The 16,056-nt window shown below is 42.8% G+C and overlaps 1 protein-coding gene across 1 annotated transcript in view; it reads left to right on the forward strand.

The window, feature by feature from the left end:
• The window catches only part of LOC126986545 (tachykinin-like peptides receptor 99D), a 92,602-nt gene extending 79,201 nt beyond the window's left edge, over window positions 1-13,401 (forward strand). The window contains exons 6-7 of the mRNA XM_050842813.1: window positions 2,670-2,815; window positions 13,058-13,401. Of these exons, the coding sequence (XP_050698770.1) occupies window positions 2,670-2,815; window positions 13,058-13,263 (352 nt within the window). The 3' untranslated portion in view covers window positions 13,264-13,401. The remainder of the gene's footprint in view (window positions 1-2,669; window positions 2,816-13,057) is intronic.
• The last annotated feature ends 2,655 nt before the right edge of the window (window positions 13,402-16,056 follow it).

Below are 16,056 nucleotides of genomic sequence, written 5' to 3' on the forward strand. Positions count from 1 at the left end.
GCCCCTACAAAGAGGTTGACAGATCAGGGCAGCGTAACAAAGGGGAGACTGAAGCGGAAGGTAATCCTCGGAGATGCGTGGGCGTTCAAAGCTGCTTATGTGAGTCTTGTGATATAACTTTAGGGTAACGTTTGACTTGCCTTATGGATTAGTAAGCGAGTTTAGGGGAGATAATGGTGATGCGGATAGGGGTAATAGGAACGTAAGAAAATTAATAAAACAATAGAAAAACAAAAATGGTACGGGATTAAGTCTTGTATATGAAGGATGGATTTGTGGGGAGAATTGTAAGATAGGAAAGGGAAGGAAAGATTAAGACAGGAAGACTTATATAGCTTGGAACATGAGGGGGAGAGAGAGAGAAGGTTGAATAAGTGAAGAAAAAGACTTGTAGGGAGGATGAAAAAACAGAAGATATGGATGATTAATGAAACAGAAAAGGAAAGAAAGATCGCAAAACAGGAGTTATGGGAATTACACAGAGGGAGAAAAAAACGAGGAAGATGTTAGGAGGATAAAAAAAAAAGACTTGTAGAGAGGAGGAAAGAGGAAGGATGTAAATGAGCAATGAAACAGGTAAGGAAAGAAAGGTCTCCGGAAAGGACTTGAGGGAGAGAGAGAGAGAGAGAGAGAGAGAGAGAGAGAGAGAGAGAGAGAGAGAGAGAGAGAGAGAGAGAGAGAGAGAGAGAGAGAGAGAGAGAGCAAGTGGTACAGAGCAGGAGGAGGAAAAAGTTATCTACAGATTGCGGGAACGAAGGACTGAATGAAAGGGAGGACAAAGAGGTGTTCATTGAGATAACAGGAGGCGAGGGAGAGCATGGTGGAGGAAAAGAATAACTGAATGAGAAAGATGAAGGTGATAGAAGGAGGAAGGGAGCAAGGAAAGAAGAACAATCAGAGTAGGGTATAGGTGGAGAAAGAAAGGAATAGAGACGCTGAGAGGGAACTGAAGGGGGACAGAGGAGACTGAAGAGGGACTAAAGGAGACTGAGAAGGGACTGGGGGTTAGGATTCCACTTAGCCGCGAAGCTTGATGCCTGTTAACATTCCTCTCTCTCTCTCTCTCTCTCTCTTCCTTTCTATTTTTTTCTTTTTGTCTTTATTTCATACTCAATTTGTTTTTCTTTTCCTTTCATTTTCCTTTTTTTCCTTCCTTCTCCTCACTCTTATAATTCAATGCCTCTTTTCTATCCCCCTTTTTTCTCTCCATTCCCGTCTTTCTATATGTACCATTCTCTCTCTCTCTCTCTCTCTCTCTCTCTCTCTCTCTCTCTCTCTCTCTCTCTCTCTCTCTCTCTCTCTCTCTCTCTCTCTCTCTCTCTCTCTCTCTCTCTCTCTCTCTCTCTCTCTCTCTCTCTTCATTGAAATTCTGTTCGTCTTTTCAGTTCGCTTCACCTTGTTAATTTTCTTTCTCCATCACTTTTTTGTCTTTCTCTCTTGTTTCAGAAATGCGATTCCCCCAATTTTGGTAGTTTTCACTTTCACTTCTTCTTTCTTCATTTTCTTCTTAGTAACCGGCAGCATCTTCCATTTGTTCCTTCCTTTTTTCATCCTTTTTGTTCCCCATCATCCTATTCATATTTATCCTTCATCTTTCTTCTTCTTCTCTGTCTTTGCCTTCTCCAAATTATTGCTATCCATATATTTATTTTAATCATAAGTATTAGTATGATTGCTCCCACAATAGTTATCGGTCTTTCTGTACATCTTTTTTTTTTTTCATTTCGCTGTTCTTCCTCTCTTCTTTTCCTTCCTTCTTTTCCTCTTCATACTCTTTTGTTTTTATATATATCCTCATTTTTTCAACTCGTCATTCTCATAGTTCCCCTGCTCCTTCTCTTCCTACTCCATTCTCGTTCCTGTCCTCCTCCTCCTCCTCCTCCTCCTCCTCCTCCACAGCGTGCCAGTACATCACGCTGTTTGTTAAGTGTTTCTACAAAGGTCAAGTGTCCTTTTGAAATCCTCATTGTCTTCCATGTCAAAAAAGCAATATTCCTCTATTTTTCCAAATACTTTTTTCTACATTATTTTATCCTTTAGTTTCACCTTGTTGTCCACGACCTGGTAATACTTCACGGTCTGGAAGTTTTAATACTTTTTTATATATTTCATACAAGAATTAATTTCTGTTCTTAGGGTGTGTTCGGTACAGCGCGCACACCGGAAGATTTAGTGTCCACTCATGTCAGGGAAGGAAAATTAATCTGGGAAATTCTGCCGCGATACGAAAATGACCGATTGTCAACTAAAAGATTGATTATCGGGGATATCACCAAGTGACAAAAAAAAGTGTATCAATCTTTCCATTGACAACAGCTCCTTTTTGTACTTCAGATTAATTTTAGGCATTTTCCTGCTGTGATCTCGCGCCAGGTGGTGTGTGAAATTTCATGCGAGTGTAGCCTGGCCAACACGCCACGTGCCCAGGGTGGTCGCATGAGCCCATTTAAGTTTGATTATTTTCCCACCCTATTGTCTTGGTGTGACCGTGAGCAGGCAAACCCGCCCCTGGCAAAAGTACTCAATGGCTTCGTGCGTACTAAATGGTGAACACACCCTAACTCATAGCTCACTTCAGCTCTTTCCCCGCCAGCAGGTGTTTTCCCTTCCTGCCTTACCCCTCCCTCCCTCCCTCCCCTGCCTCACCCCTGTCTCTGCTCCTCCAACAGATTCCGCAACGGGTTCAAGAAGGTGTTCTCGGGGTGGCTGCCGTGCATCACCTACGAGGGCGAGACCGCCGAGGTGACGCGCGTCAAGACGGCGCGCTACTCCTGCTCCGGCTCGCCCGAGACGCACCACCGGGTGACTTACGACGGTCAGCACCCTGCACTGTCTGTCCCTCTCTTGGCCTCCTGACACGCCCCACGCCTGACACCAATGTTATTCCTTCTTCACTGTTAACGCCTTCCTGTATTTTGGCAACACCTAACTATCTCCCTCTCTTGCACTTCCTTACATTCCTTTATTTTATACCCTCCCTCTCTCTTCCTTTATCTCCCTTATTCCTTTTTCTAATATTCCCTTTGCTGTACCATTCACTCCTCGTCATTCCATTTTCTCTCTCCCTCTCTTCCTCATTCCATTTTCTCTCTCACATATCCCGTACTAATTTATCCTTTATCCCCCTTCTTCCCCTCATGCGTGCCACCCCATTCGCATCCCTTAAGCAGTCCAGTCTACCTAACCTATTCCCTCCATACGACCACTCGATTACCTTCCCTTACCTGTCAGCCTTCCCTTTTCCCTCAAATCCCTAAAGCCCCAATCGTTAAAATCTCCATCCACTTTCATCCTCTCTTCCACCCTCAGTAATTATATTCCCTTTTATCATTTTTGCAGAAGGGATGAACGGATCTTTTAGTCACTTCTCTTTTGCTTCAGTTTCAATATTTAACGAGGGAAAGGCCTCTAGGAATTCGATATAAACTATGTATGATTTTTTTGTCGTGTGTGTGTGTGTGTGTGTGTGTGTGTGTGTGTGTGTGTGTGTGTGTGTGTGTGTGTGTGTGGTGTAATGCCCGGAAATCTACCTCTCCAATACGTACATAGTCTCTCTCTCTCTCTCTCTCTCTCTCTCTCTCTCTCTCTCTCTCTCTCTCTCTCTCTCTCTCTCTCTCTCTCTCTCTCAGGTATATGGACTAATTAGCGGGAGAATTTACACAGAATCACGCAAGGAATTTTAGACACACACACACACACACACACACACACACACACACACACACACACACACACACACACACACCAGCACCGCCACACTCCCCTCCTCTTCGCATCACGGATAATTCAATTCCCAATATGTGACGTAATCTCGGTGGGCTCAGTAAGGACATCCCCGCCCCATTCCAGTGCAATTTCGGGGCCATTATAGTTCCCCCCTAACGGTCATCCACCCCCCTCCCCCCGCCATCCACTGCCCCTCCTTACCCGCCTTGCTGCCTCTACACTGGGATGAAGGGAAAGGGGGGAGGACGGGGTGTGAGAGAAAGTAAGGGAAGGGAGAGAACCAGTAAAGAGGAAGGGAAGGGAGGCTGAGAGAGGGGAGGGGAGGGGAGGAGTGGAAGGGAAGAGAACCAGCAAAGAAGGGGAGGGGAGGGGAGGGGAAGAGTAAATATGGAGGGGGAGAAAAACTACTAAGAAGAAGGGGGAGAGAGAGTGAGGCAGGGGAGGGGAGAGGAAGTGTGGGAGAGGAGAGAACCGGCTAAGAGGAAGGGGAGATAAGGGGAGGTAAATGTTATTGTGCTCGCTTTCAATGACCCGCTTTTGAGGACCGAGAACACCATCTGGCGGTAAACATGTGAATTATTATGTAAGGGAATGTTGGACAGCTAAAGAGAAGCATGAATGTGGAAGGAAATAACGATGACAGTGAAAACGGGGAAAGCAAGGTAGGACATGGCGTAAAGAAAAGCAAAGACGGGAAGGAGATTTAGTGAGGTAAGGAGAGGTATGGGATAGGATGGAAAGGGGCAAGGAAGGGCTGGAGGTGGAGTGGAAAGGGTAAGGAAAGGTAGAAGATAGTGATGGACTTTAAGGAAGGCAAGGAGGGCAGGATCGGTAATGGAAGGAAAATAAGGGAAGGAGATTTAGTGAAGCAAGGAGAGGTATGGGATAGGATGGAAAGGGGCAAGGAAGGGCTGGAGGTCGAGTGGAAAGGGTAAGAAAGGGTAGATATAGTGATAGACTTTAAGGTAAGGGAAAGGAAGGCAAGATCGGTAGTGTAAGGCAAGGATAGGTAGTGAACAGAACAAAGTAAAGATGGACAACGAAGGCAGGATGGGTAAAGGACAGCAAAAGGGGATAGAAAATAGTGAAATAGGGGAAGATGGAAAAAAAGCACTAATGGACGAGGAGAGGCAAGGTTTATATCCTCAAAAAGCTTTAAAAACACGTGATGATAAGAGTTTCGCTCAGACTTTGAAGCTTTGTATTATTTTAAGCAAAGCCACACCAAAATCTGTTTATTCCCCAGTGTTAAAATGATACGTTAATATGCATGGGTTCAATAAATCCAGCATAACCTCAAAGCCGGAGATTTCATACGCGTCCTGGGAAAAAATATTTGCGGGTGATGAAAATGTAAATACGTAACTCTTAGGATATATATAGCGGCCAGAGGTAATGAAATAGTGTTCCCAAAGCCCGTAGAGTATATCCCTTAGACGTTGAAGAACATGTACTCAACTAGACGGACTGTTTGGCGTTATACATCTTTTTATTGTACTTAATGAAGGACTATTTTTTTTTTTTACATTTTCAGAGCATTAATACTAAAGCAGCCAATGAAAACCATACCACGATATCAGTATATTATTTCCCGTCCAAAAAATTATACGCCTCTCCAACACCTTGTTTTCTCCGTAAGAGCTAATCTGTCACATTAAATTTACTGCGTTCCTTGTTCAAAAGTAGTGGTTTATCTTCTCTTACCTAACACAACCCCCTGACTGCGGATTTCCAACCAGAAGACATCACCAAGCTACAGGAATGGATCAAAAAGTGGCTGCTACAATGCAATGAAGAAAATATAAAGTCATGCACCTTGGGAGGGAAAATCCAGCATACCAATACCACATGGGAAACACTCCACTATCCACCTCAGAGGCAGAGAAAGACTTGGAAGTATATGTTACCAGGCTACAAGTGAAGGCAAAATCCGTGCCAATCGCAGCGGGCGGGCTAAATGAAGAGGTTTAGAACACGGCGCAGATGATTCCTGGAGCGGTAAAACCCTCGGGATAACGGGGACGAAAGTAACTCGAGCCTCATAAGAGACGACGCGGCTCACTGATAAGCCGGCAAGACGCGAGGGACGGGAATATAAGCAGAGGAGAAAATTGCTGGAAACACAAACGCAACAGACACACATTTCTCCATTTTTTTTTACTCCTATTCAACCCAGAAAAAAAAACGTTGATTAGGAAGAAATTAAAGCCTCTGAGAGATAAAAATGATAAGAAAGAAAGGACACATCATCTGCATTAATTCTCATTTCCGTAATAGAATATGACTTAGGTCGGTGAGTTACTTTCAAAAGGATTAAATATAAATACTTGAAATAATGGTTGGTCGGCAAAAACAATAAAGCTCTTGGGACAGTAACCGAGAAACAAGTGGAAAGGACGTGAGGAGGTAAGAGCCAAGAAAACATTCCATTAAATCTCCTTTAGCCGAAATAAATAAAACAATGGTGGTCGATAGACTTTAAGGATATGAAAATGAGGCACAAGGAAAGAATGGGAAGGTTAGAATGGCGATCGTCCAGTCCAGAGAGGAAAAGGAAGAGACAAATCATTTCTTTTTCCTTGAAGTTACGAAAAAAATAATAGAGTTCAAGAAAAAAGGGAAGGTTAGAAAAGCGATCGTCCAGGGAGCAAAGGGAAGAGACAAATCATTTTCTTTTTTCCTTCAAGTTACGAAAAAAAAAATACGAGAAAAAGGGAAGGTTAGAAAAGCGATCGTCCAGTCCAGAGAGGAAAAGGAAAAGACAAATCATTTTCTTTTTCCTTCAAGTTACGAAAAAAATAATAAAATACGGGAATAAAGGAAGGCTAAAAAAGCATTGAAGTGGAGCGATCGTTAAGAGGGCAAAGGTAAGAGGCAAATCATTTTATTTTTTCCTTCAAGTTACGAAAAAAATAATAAAATACCGCAAGAAAGGGAAGGTTAAAAAGCATTGAGGTGGAGTGATCGTTAAGAGGGCAAAGGTAAGAGGCAAATCATTTTATTTTTTCCTTCAAGTTACGAAAAAAATAATAAAATACGGGAAAAAAGGAAGGTTAAAAAAGCATTGAAGTGGAGTGATCGTTAAGAGCAAAGGGAAGAGACAAACCATTTTCTTTTTCCTTCAAGTTACGAAAAAATAAATCATCCGTCGGTTCACATTTTATAAAGAGATTAATATACAGTAGAGGATTTGCCTGAAATATGCTTCTGAATATATTTTTCTTACTGTTTTCTATTTCAGACGCCATTGTGTTCCCGCCTTTCCATCCGTCTTTAAGCAATCTCTTCCTAACACTCATTGATTTATATTTCCTTTATTTAGTTAAGAAAATATCACAAAACAGTAAACACTTGCAGGTATCCCTTACTCCATATTTACATTAATCTCTATATATAAAGATGTTAAGTTCTCATTTCAGCTGTCTCTATTTATCTATATGTCTCTGTTTATCTGTCTATTTTTTTATCTATCTGTTTACTTATCCATTCCCTTCTCTCAGACGCCTCTTGGGAGAATAATTACCAGACACAAACATTTTTCTTTCCTTCATTTCTTCCCTGAATCGCAAAATATGAGTAATTTATTCATACCCACCAAGGTCTCAGCGATGCCTTGCCTTTGATGGCTCCTCACCTTCAGGGCTCTTAGAATACCACGGGTTTTTTTTGCGGCGTTAGAAGAAAGTATACCTCAGAGCACTCTCTCTCTCTCTCTCTCTCATAATGACGAGTGTGTTGTGTATTTGTCTCCATACAGGGTCCAGCTCCTTCCGAAACACTTCAATCCGTTTCGTGTGAGTTCCCTGCACCACCACCACCACCACAACCACCACCAACAACAACACGACCCTCGCCACGGCAACCTACCTCACCACCACCACCACCACCAACTCTACCTCCTCCTCCCTCTCCCCTTCCTCCACCTAAGTCGTACCGGACCAGTGAGTCAACACCGCATTACATGAGTTCCACTAACAGCCCCTAACACCACTAACACCGGACTGATTGCGTGATTATGTCTGTCACCATGCCGCACCTTATTTACTGTCTCACGTAACGCCTTAATCTACCTTAGAATTTTGCAAGAGGGGAGTATACAGTCACCTCTATAACCGTATTGATCATTCTTTGACTAACCTTTCAATGTATATCAATTTTTTTAATGCATTGACATGATGTGTGTTTTCTTTTTCTCTTACCTTTTATGCATCGTCCTACGCCTGCCTTCTCCGGACGCATTATCCTAACCTTCAATTTTGGACTGGCATGATGAAAGCGTTACCTCTTCGCCCTCTTAGTTAATACGTTTGCCTTCTGTCGCCAGCAAACATACAACTCTTCGCCTCATGTTCACGCCACTAACGCATTCAATATTGTGCTTTGTGTCTCCATCGGCCAACTCAAAAACTACTCTCATAATTACTATATAAGACTCCACTTCAAAACTCCTGCCAAATGTAATGTACAAGCGGTAACGAGACTGGCTTTGACATATTTCCCTGCTGAAGGAACGCATGTGGGCAATGTACTAATACCCTTGACTCACGCCGATGATGACACACCTTGAGGAAGAATGTCTTGGCCTCCAACGACCTGCTATTAAAATGCTTTACAGTGAAACTAATTTTAGAATTGCCTTTTTTGCTTGAAGAATGCAGCTAAAATTTGTAATAGTATTTAAGGATGGTTGTATTAATATTTCCTTCATCAGCTGACTTGGCATCGAAAGGCAAATCATTAATTTTTTTTTAAAGTATGATCTGTAAATGCATTATAGATGAGTCTTTGAAACAGTTTCAGTTTCCTCTACGTGCATCAATATTTACGTAAAGGAAACTTATTGTATATCAGCACTAGAGCTAACAGGATGCACTTTAAGAATAGATTTAATGATCTTCACGCATGATGATTTGAGCCGCCTGGAAGGTAAGCATGCTGGAAAAGGGTTCCTCTCCGATACGCTCTAAGAATCTTTTCGCAGAATCCCCATTAGAGTGAAAATATCGAAGGTTGTCTGATAACTTTTCTCCGTATAACAAAATAGACAAAATATGTAGCCGTTTCTTCATGGGAGCAAAAATATACGAATTTCGGAACAGGATGTAACAGACTTTCAGGGAAACACAGAAATCATTAATAAAAGCAAAATAATATTGTTCTGCTCCGTACTAAGCAAAGTCACATTTCACTTTGCTTTCCCTGAGGGCACTGTTACTGGCTTAGGTGATAAGGTTCGTCAGAGAAACCAGTGAAGACACAACTGAATGAAAAATGTTTTAATATCACTTCAATCGAGGCAACCCCAACACCCCTGGCAGAGATCCGGGTAGTGATATAGGGCCGTATTTTAAAACATTTCATCGCCCAAGTTGACATATTTGACAAGGCTTTCGTAGGAGTTGTGGGCATTTCCAGGGATAGTTCTATAACCTTGGTGGTAGTCTGACCCTTCTTCTGTACCATGAACCTTAAGAAACACTCATTAGAACCCGACTGACCTCCTCTTTGACCTTTAGAAATAGCTGATGTGTGAAGTGGAAGTGTCTTATAATTCCACCCAATGTTCTCGACGGTCAGAAAGGCAAAACAGAAATAGATGCTTGAGCACTTCAGAGCAACGAGCGAAGACAAACACAAACACAGCCAGTCAACTTTGCTTCATACCAGACATATAGCGTTCACAGGAAAAAAAATAATATCGTGTAATTGAAATGTGTCGAAAACTAAAAAGAACCAAAATATAAAAAACTGCAAAACACCTCAATCTTCCTCCGTACACAATACACCAAGACTCCTTCCTCGTAGCTTTATGTAAGTGTAATAAAACTACCTTGACGCGAAAGGAAAGTAGAAATAAATACAAAAAACAGATGCAAGACTTCTTACGAGGGAAAAGCAGGGACAAATATATTCAAAAGGTTTCAGTATCACTTCGCAGCAAGTAAGATAAGACTCCTTCCTCCTGGTTTTATGTCGGTGTTATATAACAACCTTGGCGGCGAGAGGAAGTAAAAATAAAAAGTGAAATAGCTGCAAGAGTTCATCAGAGCAACACGTGATGACAAATAAATTAAAAACGTTACAATATCATTCCATAACAGGCGACCCGACACTCCTCGCGGCTCTCTGTGGTGGTAGTGCAGCGTGTTGGCGGTGAGGAGAATAAAAATGATCTCCAATAAAATGTTAAGAGACGAGACCTTCAGAAAAACAAGTAGAGATATTAATACATTCAAATCTTTTCATTTTTCCTTCATCAACAGCCACGCAATAATTTTTGATGCAATGTATCGTTCTTGAAGATAGAAATATGAATGTGCCAATGGAATATGTCATGCAATTGCTCGGGGAAACAGGCGAAGACGTTAGTAATTGAAAACGTTACACGAATGCCGCAACTTCATGCTAAATAATGAAACGCTCCTTGCATTTTTAGGGGAGAAATATAGCGTTGCTGAACAAGGTAATACGAATGTGTCGTTGAAATAGACATTGGGCGTTATAAGAAAAGTGAAGACGTTATTTGGGAACGTTAATATCACCTCATACTCAATAAGGAAACACGCCTTGCAGTTTCCCGGGAAGCAGTTAAGCGTTGTTGAAGATAAAATAGGATTGTCTCCTAGAAATAGATCTTTGAGTTCTTCAGAGAAACAGCTACATACTTTATTAAATTGAAAACATTTAATGCCACTTTCTCCTCGACAACCCAACTCGCCTTGCAGTTTACCGAAGCGCAGTGCATCATTCTTGACAGTCCAAAATACGAAAGTTACTGAATACATGTTGAAGCTCATGAAGGAAACATAAGAAGAGCTAAATGCACGCGGAAAACGGTAAACACAACCCCTCGTGGTTTTCCATAGAGCAACGGAGTGATCTTGAAGTTAAAAAAAATAAAAGAATCCCGTTACTGAAATAGATCTTGAAACTGAACGCATAAATGAGTCCGGAACCTTTCAATATCGTTTCAATTTAATCCACTCCAAACTTTTATTAATCTTCCCGAGAGCAACGCAGTGTTCTGGCCTTTAATAGAGCGATATGTCAGCGAAATGGAGGCAGGAGTAGTTCTTTTGAGAAGCGAGTGCAGTCATTTATAACTCCAAAAATGTTTCCCTGCTTCTCTTAGTTAACAACCCCATTCTGTCCTTGTTGTATACGGGGTTGTTGACCTGAAGCTGCCGAGGTTGTTGCCAGAAACCCAACAACCCCGGGAAGAAGGAACGGCAACTAAAGTGGAACGAGAGAAAAATGTTAAGTGAGACGAGCTAAAAAAAATGTGAAAAAAAGTAAAACGGAAAAAGAAGAGGATAGAAATGGGACGATAAAGGAAGAGAAGAGGAAAGCAGAAAGGAATGAAATAGAAGTGTAGCGAAAAAATGAAGAGTAAAACGAAATGGGACGAAAATATAAAATGTGAAAGAAGTGGGAAGCAAAAAAAACGTAAAAGAAATGGGACAAAAAAATATAGAGGAAAAAAGTTAATGAAAGAAAACGAATTAAAAAAAAACACGAAAACTGGAAAAATGGAGTGTGGAAAAACTGAAAACCTTAACAACATACAAGCGAAAAAGACGGAAGATCGACGATTTAAGAGGAAAAAAGACAAAAAAAGTGAAGAGTTAGGTGTGATGGTAACTCTTATGCACCAGCTCGTAATGAAAGCCTTCGAGTGAAATCTAAAAATAGTTCTCTGCCAGGCGTTGAGAGGAGGCGAAGGAAGAGCTGAGGCGACAGAAAAAAGGGATGAAAGAAGATAATGTGAAGGCAGAGAATTACGGAGCAAGAAGGAAGAGGAGGAAGAGGAGGAGGAGGACGAGGACGAGGAGGAAAAAGAGGAGGAGAAGCAAAATGATGAAGAAATGAAGGGAAAAAAAGGGAAAGAAGATTAAAAAAAGACCACAAATAGCAAAAAAAAAAAGGGAGAATGAGGAAGAAAAAGAAACAAAAAAAAGATAAAAAGCAGAAAAAGGAGAAGCAAGAAAAACGGGCGGAGAAGGAAGGAGAGAAGAGGCAAAGGAGGAAGACAAACAGAAGAGGAGGAGGAGGAGGAGGAGGAGGAGGAGGAGGAGGATAAGAGCAGGAGGAGGAGGAGGAGGAGGAGGGAAAGCACCACGATAATGAAAAATTTATAAAAAGATGAGAAAAAATGAAAAAAGAAAGAAAAAAAGAAGATAAAAGATTACGAAGAGCAGAAAGATCGTGAATATGAGGAAGAAGAAGAAGAGAAGGAAAAAATATAATAAAAACCAGTAAAAGGAAGAATAAGAGAGAGCAGAGGAGGAAGCAGAGAAGGAAGCAGAGGAGGAAGAGATAAGAGGAAAAGGAGGAAGACAATCGGAAGAGGAGGAGAAGTTGGACAGAGAAAAGAGGAAAGAAAGGAGAAAGAAATTATAAAAAGAATTACAAAAGACAAAAAAATAAGGAGGAAAAAAAAGCAACGAAGAAAAAAATATAAACCCACAAAAGAAGTAGGAAGAGGAAGCGGAAGAGGAGGAGAAGGAAGAGAGAGGAGGCGGCGGAGGAGGAGGAGGAGGAAGAGATGGAGGAGAAAGAAGATTAGGTGGTGGAGCATGTTGGTATTAGTGGTGCTTCTGGTGGTGGTGGTAGTGGTGGTGGTGGTGATGGTGGTGGTGGTGGTGGTGGTGGATATATTTTCGAGTATTTACATTGCCTCCAAGACTCGCCACTCACAGAACCGGAAATTTGTCCTGTCCCTTGACTTTAAATTGTGTGTGTGTGAGTGTGTGTGTGTGTGTGTGTGTGTGTGTGTGTGTGTGTGTAGAGAGAGAGAGAGAACAAAAAGAACATTATTTGGCTCTCATTTTACCCTTAACCTTAACTTTCCTCTCTCCTCTTGTATTCAAATTTAGCGTTCATCTCCCTTTTTTCTCCCTCTCAATATACCATCCCTTATCTCCCTCTCTCCACCCCTTCCACAAACTCTCACTCATCATCTTGTTCTTCCTCTTCCTCTTTTCCATTCCTCTCTTCCTCTTCACCAGTTTCCTCTCCCTTTCCTCTTTATCATCTCGCTCACTCTCTCCCTCCTTATTTCCAGTTCTCTCTCCCTACCCTCTTTATGCTATCATGTATCCTCTTTCTTTTCCTCTTTTTCCAGTCCTCTCTTCCTTCACTCATCCTCTTCCTCTTTACCAGTTTCCTCTCGCTCACTCTCTTCCTCCTTCTTACCTGTTCTCTCTCCCTATCCTCTTTCTTTTCCTCTTTTTCCAGTCCTCTCCCCGTTTCCAGTTTGGGCCTCTCACTCCTTTTCCTCTTTTCCATTTCTCTCTCCTCTCCCTCATCGTCTTCCTCTTCTCCCCTCCAGGTACCTCACACATCTCCATGAGGAATCTCGCCTCCTCGGACCTCAGCATCAGCGGCTCGAGGCTGCCCCCTGTCAGGCTCTGCAACGGGGCCAACCTTCGCCGGGCAACCAACGGGGCAGACTCCGCCTCCAGGAGCTACGGGGGAACCCTGGGGCCGCCCAAACACACCCCGTACCCTTCCGTCACCTACCAGCAGTACGTGTGAGGGGTGAGGGGGACACGCCCACACGCCCGCGCCCATACACACACGCCTCGACTACGGATGGGTGTATGTATGCGTGTGGGGGTTAAGACGGACGGTGTAGTGAGGAAGGGGGGGTTGTGTGAGGGGTGATGGGGGAGGGGGACAACGCTATGAGAATGTGTGAGGTGTGAGAGGGGTGAGGGAAGGCTATAGGGGGTATGTTGTGTGTGGGGAGGTGTGGGAAGGTAGGGGAGGGCTATAAGGGGTTGGGGAAGGCTCTGTGGATGTGTGAGGGAGGGAGGAAGGGGAGGGAAGGAGGAGGAGGAGATTTAATACTTGTAAGAATAAGTGAGAGGAAAAGAAAAGTAGAGGAAAGATAAGGAAGAGGGGAGAGGAGTTCCTATGTAGTTGTGAGTGTGAAGAGGAGGAGAAGGGAGAGTGAGAGAAGAAAGGGGAGTCGGTGGAAAAGTGAGGTGCCTGGATTGTCGTACTCAGAGCATCATTTTCACAAGTTTCTGACTCATAACTATACCCAAGAAACACCAATAATTAACCACTTTAATGATAACTCTATAAAAAAACAGTTAAAGGGGTGGAGGGGACAGTTTGAGGGTTGGAAATCGGCAAATGTTAAGAGCCTGAGCGCGACCGTCTGGCAGCGTTGGTGAGGTGATTCAATAGAGCTGTTGAATAAGACGGAGAGAAATGAGGGAAGGACTAAGATTGGTATCGTCAAATGCTCCCACCCCTCACACCACCTATTTCCAAAGGCCAAACAGGAGGTTAACCGAGTTCTAATGAGTGTTCTTTGAGGTTCACGGTACAGCAGAAGGCTCAGACTACCACCAGGGTCATAAAAGTACCCCTGGAAATGCCCTAAACTCCCACGAAAGACTAGTAAACCACGTGTTCCTGGGCGCAGAAATGTTTAAAAGTATGGCCCTAAAGATGGGTGATGGGTAAGCTGTGTTTGTGTTAGTGAGGGAGAGTGTGCGGGGAGGAAGAGGAGGAGTGAGGGGAGGTGAAGGATAGGAAGGAGAAGGACGAGGTGGCCTATTGCATGTTATGAGGCTGAGTGGAAAGGGAGGAGGTTCATGAGGGAGGGAAGGGGAAGAGGGTGATGACAGGAAGAAGCGCTGTGGATTGTCCCGTTATCCTGGGTGGTTTGGGTGGATGAAAGAGGCGTGGTGGAAACGTGGAGGAAGGATGACAACCACACTCCATCCACCCTCTATCCACACGCCTCAACCCCTTCCTTGACCTCCTCCTCGCCCTTAACAAACGGAACTATGAATCTATCACCTCCACCCACCACCACCAAGAGGACCTCCCATCACCGCCTCACCACCCATCCCTACACTGCCTTTCCTATGCCCATAAGTTCCCTCTAAGATACGGAACCAGTACCAGGAAGTCTATTTTGAAATGGAGGAGGAAGAGGAGAAGGAGGAGGAGGAGGAGGAAGATATGATTGAAAAGACAAGACATAAAAGCAAGCAGAAAAAAATAGTACCGTGTTAAGCCCATTTCTCTGGTGCTACAATAATAATAATAATAATAATAATAATAATAATAATAATAATAATAATAATAATAATAATAATAATAATAATAATAATAATAATAATAATAATAATAATAGGGATTGTATTGTCATGTCTTAAATTGTATTATATATATTCTTGGGGGAACAATGTGCTCGATTTGTCTCTCTTTTATATAAGGACAATTTATTTTATTTCATCTTTCTTTAACCTTGTGAAAGAAAGAATAGATAAGGATAAGGAGAGAGAGAGAGGGATAGATAATTATACAACCTCCTCCTTCGCCACCACCACCACTCCTCCTCCTCCTCCTCGTCCTCCTCCTCCTCCTCCTCCTCTCACACCCCCATCACGCTCGACAATATAGAAAGTCGTATAATCATAACAAAAAACAACTCACTCAAATACGTAACGCTCGATGTCGCCTTTTCGTCTAAGCTGAATGTCGTGTCGCTTCGTCCCAACCCAAGGCGAGGGAGCTGAAAGGGAGCACTCAAACACCCTTCTTCCTCCTCCCTGCCACCCCTTAACACACCCTATTTACCTGCTGAGAGAGGGTAATTACATTCATACGTACAGGTAAGACTGGAGTCAGGGTGTTCTTCCTATCTCACTTTTAAGAGGAAAAGGTTAAAACACCTTTCTCGTCATCCTCCCTGGCACCCCTTACCACACCTCTTTACCTTTACCTGTAGAGAGCGTAATTACCGTCTCGCACAGGTAAGTGGGAGTCAGGGGGTCCATCCTATCTCACTTTTAAGAGGAAGAGTTTAAATCATCCTCCCCCTCCTTGCCCCACACATATACCTCTACCTGTCAAGAGAGTAATTACCGTATTTCGTGCAGGTAAGATTGGGGATCACGTTGTCCATTCTAACTCATTTTTAAGAGGAAGAGTTTAAAATATCTCCTCCCTGCTACAAAACATCCATGGCCTCCCCTAATCGCACCCTGTTTACCTGTACCTGTCAAGGGAGTAATTACAGTTTCTCGCCCAGGTAAGAGTGGGTCACGTTGTCCATTCTAACTAATTTTTAAGAGGAAGAGTTTAAAACATCTTCTCCTCCTCCTCCCTGCCACAAAACCTCCATGGCCTCCCCTACTCACACCCTGTTTACCTGTAACTGTCAAAAGAGTAATTACACTTTCTCGCGCAGGTAAGATTGGGAGTCAGGTTGTCCTTCCTATCTCACTTTTAAGGGCTTCAAAGAGCACAAGATCTATTTTTCTATTTCCCTTAAGATGATGATGACTTTAGATTGTTTTTGTT

This window comes from Eriocheir sinensis, chromosome 62 (assembly GCF_024679095.1).
Source record: "Eriocheir sinensis breed Jianghai 21 chromosome 62, ASM2467909v1, whole genome shotgun sequence".
Lineage (NCBI taxonomy): Eukaryota > Metazoa > Arthropoda > Malacostraca > Decapoda > Varunidae > Eriocheir > Eriocheir sinensis.